At 57.7% G+C, this 4,141-nt stretch overlaps 1 protein-coding gene across 1 annotated transcript in view; it reads right to left on the bottom strand.

The window, feature by feature from the left end:
- GUITHDRAFT_159055 (hypothetical protein) overlaps positions 1-2,450 on the bottom strand; it is a gene marked incomplete at both ends in the record, with an annotated part of 5,240 nt that extends 2,790 nt beyond the window's left edge. The window contains 14 exons of the mRNA XM_005818245.1: positions 18-79; positions 228-271; positions 378-410; positions 451-491; positions 615-669; positions 715-843; positions 948-952; positions 1,091-1,170; positions 1,274-1,358; positions 1,403-1,424; positions 1,553-1,613; positions 2,001-2,061; positions 2,209-2,379; positions 2,436-2,450. Of these exons, the coding sequence (XP_005818302.1) occupies positions 18-79; positions 228-271; positions 378-410; positions 451-491; positions 615-669; positions 715-843; positions 948-952; positions 1,091-1,170; positions 1,274-1,358; positions 1,403-1,424; positions 1,553-1,613; positions 2,001-2,061; positions 2,209-2,379; positions 2,436-2,450 (864 nt within the window). The remainder of the gene's footprint in view (positions 1-17; positions 80-227; positions 272-377; positions 411-450; positions 492-614; positions 670-714; positions 844-947; positions 953-1,090; positions 1,171-1,273; positions 1,359-1,402; positions 1,425-1,552; positions 1,614-2,000; positions 2,062-2,208; positions 2,380-2,435) is intronic.
- Between the last annotated feature and the right edge of the window lie 1,691 nt (positions 2,451-4,141).

Below are 4,141 nucleotides of genomic sequence, written 5' to 3'. Positions count from 1 at the left end.
GATTGAGGGGAAGAGACCATGGCGAAGGCTGTCTTGATGATCTTGGGAAGGGCGGATGGAACTTCATTCTCCTTCGAGTCTGCCACCCCTGTCAAATCTCTCCCCCTCCTCGCCTTCTCTCCTCCTCATCCTTACAGGCAGCGGCTTCCTCTTCGGACATGTCCTGCAGCTTCGCCTCCAGCTCGCCTGCTCTCAGCTCAGTCGCCGCAGCCCCTCGCTCGTCTCACCAGAGTAGGGGATGATAGTCCCTCCTCCGTGCGACTGTACCCAACTGTTGAAATATCAGGCAAAGACGAATGGAGGGAGGGAGGGAGGGAGGGAGGGAGGGAGGGAAGGAGGGAGGGAGGGAGGGAGGGAGGGAGGGAGTGTAGAATTACTCGTGGATCGGCTTGAGGAACTTGTTCTTCTTCCTGTAGGGGTGTGAAGAGAGGATTCAACGAGTCAATTCACCTCTTGTAGTCCTCCTCACTTAAGTTCACCAAGAAAAGAGCCTGCGATCATCTTCACCCTCTCCTCCTCCTCCTCCTCCTCCTCCTCCTCCTCCTCCTCCGCTACCGCAACTGTTCCCTCTACTTCTTCTCTTCGAGTCCCTTCTCTCCTCCTCTATCGCTCACCGGCTTGGCAGTGAGGAGCATCCAGTCATTGAGAAATTGAATGTCCTTGGTGGTCCTGCGGCGGATCCGGTCAGCTCCTCCTCTCCACCTCTTCCCTTACCAGTAGTCTGCGTCGCCTACTCCCACACCGAGTCGGACTTCCTTCCCTTCAGCGAGCCACTGCAGCACTTTGTTTGCCGTGTCAACTTCTGCCTGCCACTCCTTCTTGGTCGCCGCGTTGGAGTTCGCCCTGACCCCTAGTCATGCCGCACCTCCTCCCCTACCTTCACACTCTCCCCGCACACACTCCTCGTCCTCCTCCTCCCCACCCCACTCCTCCTCCTTCCCATTTACTTGGCCTTGTCCTTCATCAGGTCTGCAAGCTTCCTCTCTACAAACTCCTGCTCGTTGCCTGTGATGAGAAGAAACAAACAAGAAGAGAGGGAGAGGAGCAGAGGGGAGGTGAGAGTGTAGAGAGCAAGGGGAGGGAAGAGGACCTTGTCCTTCTCACGCAGCTCTGCAGTGATGATCTCAATATCGCGGATCGGATCAACTTTGTCCTCAACGTGCACAATATCTGCGACCTTGTGAGTTTTCCCGCCAGCAGCAACAGCTAATCCTGCTGCTGCTGTTGCTGCTCCTCCTCCTCCTCCTACATCGCTACTTCCTCTCTCCTTCACCTGGATCTTCGAAGGCGCGCAGCACGTGCATGATGCCGTCGACAGCTCGGATGTGCGAGAGGAAAGCGTTGCCGAGCCCTGCCCCCTGCAAGGACTCACGGGCGGCAAGAGCAGTCGAGCATGCAAAACCTGCGCGGCTCCCTTGACGAGCCTGACACAAGGTGAGGAGAGGAGGAGGAGGAAGGAGTGAAGAGGGGGGACGGGGGGTGGAGATAAGATGAGCAGAGAACGGAGAGTGAGATGGGAGGAGGCGCAGGGCGAGAGAGGAGGAGACTTTACCCGGCAATGTCGCAGATTTCAAGCCAAGGGTGGACGATGCTCTTACAGTGAGAGTCAGGAGCTGACAGGAGCCAGAGACTAGTAGAGAGAACAGAGAAGAGAGCAAGAACAGGCACAGCAGAAGGAGGAGAGGATGGAAGTGAAGGGGGGGGGAAGGTAGTGGAAGGAGGTTAGGAGAACGAAAGATTTAGGAGGAGGGAGGAGGAGGATAGTGATGATGATGATGATGATGATGATGATGGTGGTGGTGGTGGTGGTGATGATGATGATGGTGATGATGATGGTGGTGGTGGTGGTGGTGGTGGTGGTGGTGGTGGTGGTGGTGGTGGTGGTGGTGGTGATGATGATGATGATGATGATGCTGCTGCTGCTGCTGCTGCTGATGATGATGATGAAAAGGAGGAGGAGGAGGAGGAGGAGGAGGAGGAGGAGGAGGCGATGGAGAAACCTTGGGGGGTGTAGGTCTTCACCAACCAGTCAAATCTTTCATCCGGCACGTTGACGCGAGTCTGCCAAGAGACGAGGAGGGTCAGGCAGTGATGATGAGCATCAGACATGTGCATGGGGAAGAAGATTGGGGGGGGGGGGGAGGGAGGAGGGAGGAGGGAGGAGAGGAGGAGGAAGGGATGGGGTAGAGGCGTGCGGCGAAACGAGACCTCGTTGGGGTCGATGGTGCAGAAAGGAAAGTTCTCGGCGGGGATGGCACATTTGGTGAGGGTGTTGTAGAGCGTCGACTTGCCCACGTTAGGCAGCCCGACGATCCCAACCTTGAGCCTGTTGGAGAAGCGACCGAGAGCCCAAGCTCCCAACCTTTCCGTCGTCTCTTCCTGCCGCATGCGTGAGAGAAAAGCAGAAGCGAAGACAAGTCAGAGCTTGTCCGCACCTTCTTTGGGGGCATTACAATGCTGTCAAAGTCCTTCCAAGTGAAAAATTAGAGCATGTCACATCGAGCGCGCCTATACTCAGCCCCCGCCTCCCCTCCTGTTCCTCCTCCTGTTCCTCCTCCTGTTCCTCCTCCTGTTCCTCCTCCTGTTCCTCCTCCTGGTCCTCCTCCTGTTCCTCCTCCTGGTCCTCCTCCTGTTCCTCCTCCTGTTCCTCCTCCTGTTCCTCCTCCTGTTCCTCCTCCTGTCCCCTCCTCGTCACTCGCTCTTCTCCCTTCTCAACCATCTCCTCCTCCTCCCTTCTGTCGCCTCCTTCCCCTCTCTCCATCCTCCATTTTCTTTCGCCATTTGCTCACGTGTTCTTGTCGTTATCGGCGGTTACTTTGCAATCATCCCCCGCATGCCATGAGTTAGGGGATGGCCCGCCTCTGGTTTGCAATGAAGCCGGTCGTGATGGCAGGAGAAGGATGAAACGAGAAGGGAGGGAGGAAGAGAAGAGTGAGGGAGGAGAGAGAAGAGTCAAGGAGGAGCGGGGAGAGAGACGGAGATAGCACGTGGAGGAGTAGGAGATTCAACGAGAGGAAGAAGGCAAGAGAAATGGCAGGATCAGAATCGTTTGAGTGGCTGAGCAGCAGAGCTCATGTGAAGCTCTACTTGTTCTCGTTGCTCCTCCTCTCCTCCTCTATCGGAGGACAGCAGGGCCCTCGTTCTCATTCCCGTCCCCCTCTTGCTGTCCTTCTCTCCCATCAGGATCGTCAAACCCCAGCGTCTCTCTGCTTGAGCTGAAGGGCGGAGGGCCGCAGGGGAAGGTGAGGTGGGCGAAGAACGCGGCTGAGGGTGAGATGCTGGCGACGCAGAACAAGCGAAAGCGGCGGAAGGAAGAGGGATGGGAAGGAGACGGCATTGAAGAGATCGAGCAGTATGGTACGTGCGAGGCAGCAAGGGGGAGAGGAGAGGTGACTGGATCAGGCATGGGATGGAGGAGGAGGTTCGTCTCGAGGACGGATCGACGCAGCAGCAAGTGGACATACAAGGTGAAGGACGTGGCTGTTGCTCGCAGACCTTTGAGGGGGTCCAGTAGGAGGAAGGAGGCGGCGGAGAAACAGCCAAGAAGGCTCTGTGGCAGGTAAGAGGAGGCGAAGACACCAGCTTCTCTCATCCCTGCTCAGCTCAACCGCCAGCGTCGAGCTCGAGCTGAAGGCAGCGAGGGCGACAAGAAGCGAGAGGAGGAGTGGGAGGAGGAGGAGGAGGAGGAGAAGCAGGGGAGGAATTCCTCTGCAGAAGACGACTCCCTCCTGCGAAGATTTGACGACATGCCGGCTGATCAAAACCCTGAGCCCCTGAGACTATCGAAGCAGTCCGTTCACTCCTCCTCCTCCTCCTCCCTCTCCCTCCCTCCCTCCCTCCCTCCCTCCCTCCCTCCCTCCCTCCCTCCTCTTCCGTCACTACTGACACCACCACTAACTCCTGGTCCTCGTCCCCCGTCTGCTTCTGATCTGCTGCAGGGAAGGCGCTCGGGTCCATGCCGAAGCCTTGGAGGGAAACGTGACGGCTCAGTGCCAGGTGAGGAGGCGGAAGGAGGTGGAGGAAGAGGCAGTTAGGGTGAGGGGAGAAAAGGTCTGCCGGTGATGATGGCACGAGGAGGAGGAGGAGGAGGAGGAGGAGGATGGATGGATGGAGGAGGAGGAGGAGGAGCCGTGGAAGGCCC

The sequence above is a fragment of the Guillardia theta genome (genome assembly GCF_000315625.1).
Source record: "Guillardia theta CCMP2712 unplaced genomic scaffold GUITHscaffold_341, whole genome shotgun sequence".
In the NCBI taxonomy this organism is placed as follows: Eukaryota; class Cryptophyceae; order Pyrenomonadales; family Geminigeraceae; genus Guillardia; species Guillardia theta.
This window is presented reverse-complemented; position numbering and strand designations above follow the sequence as displayed.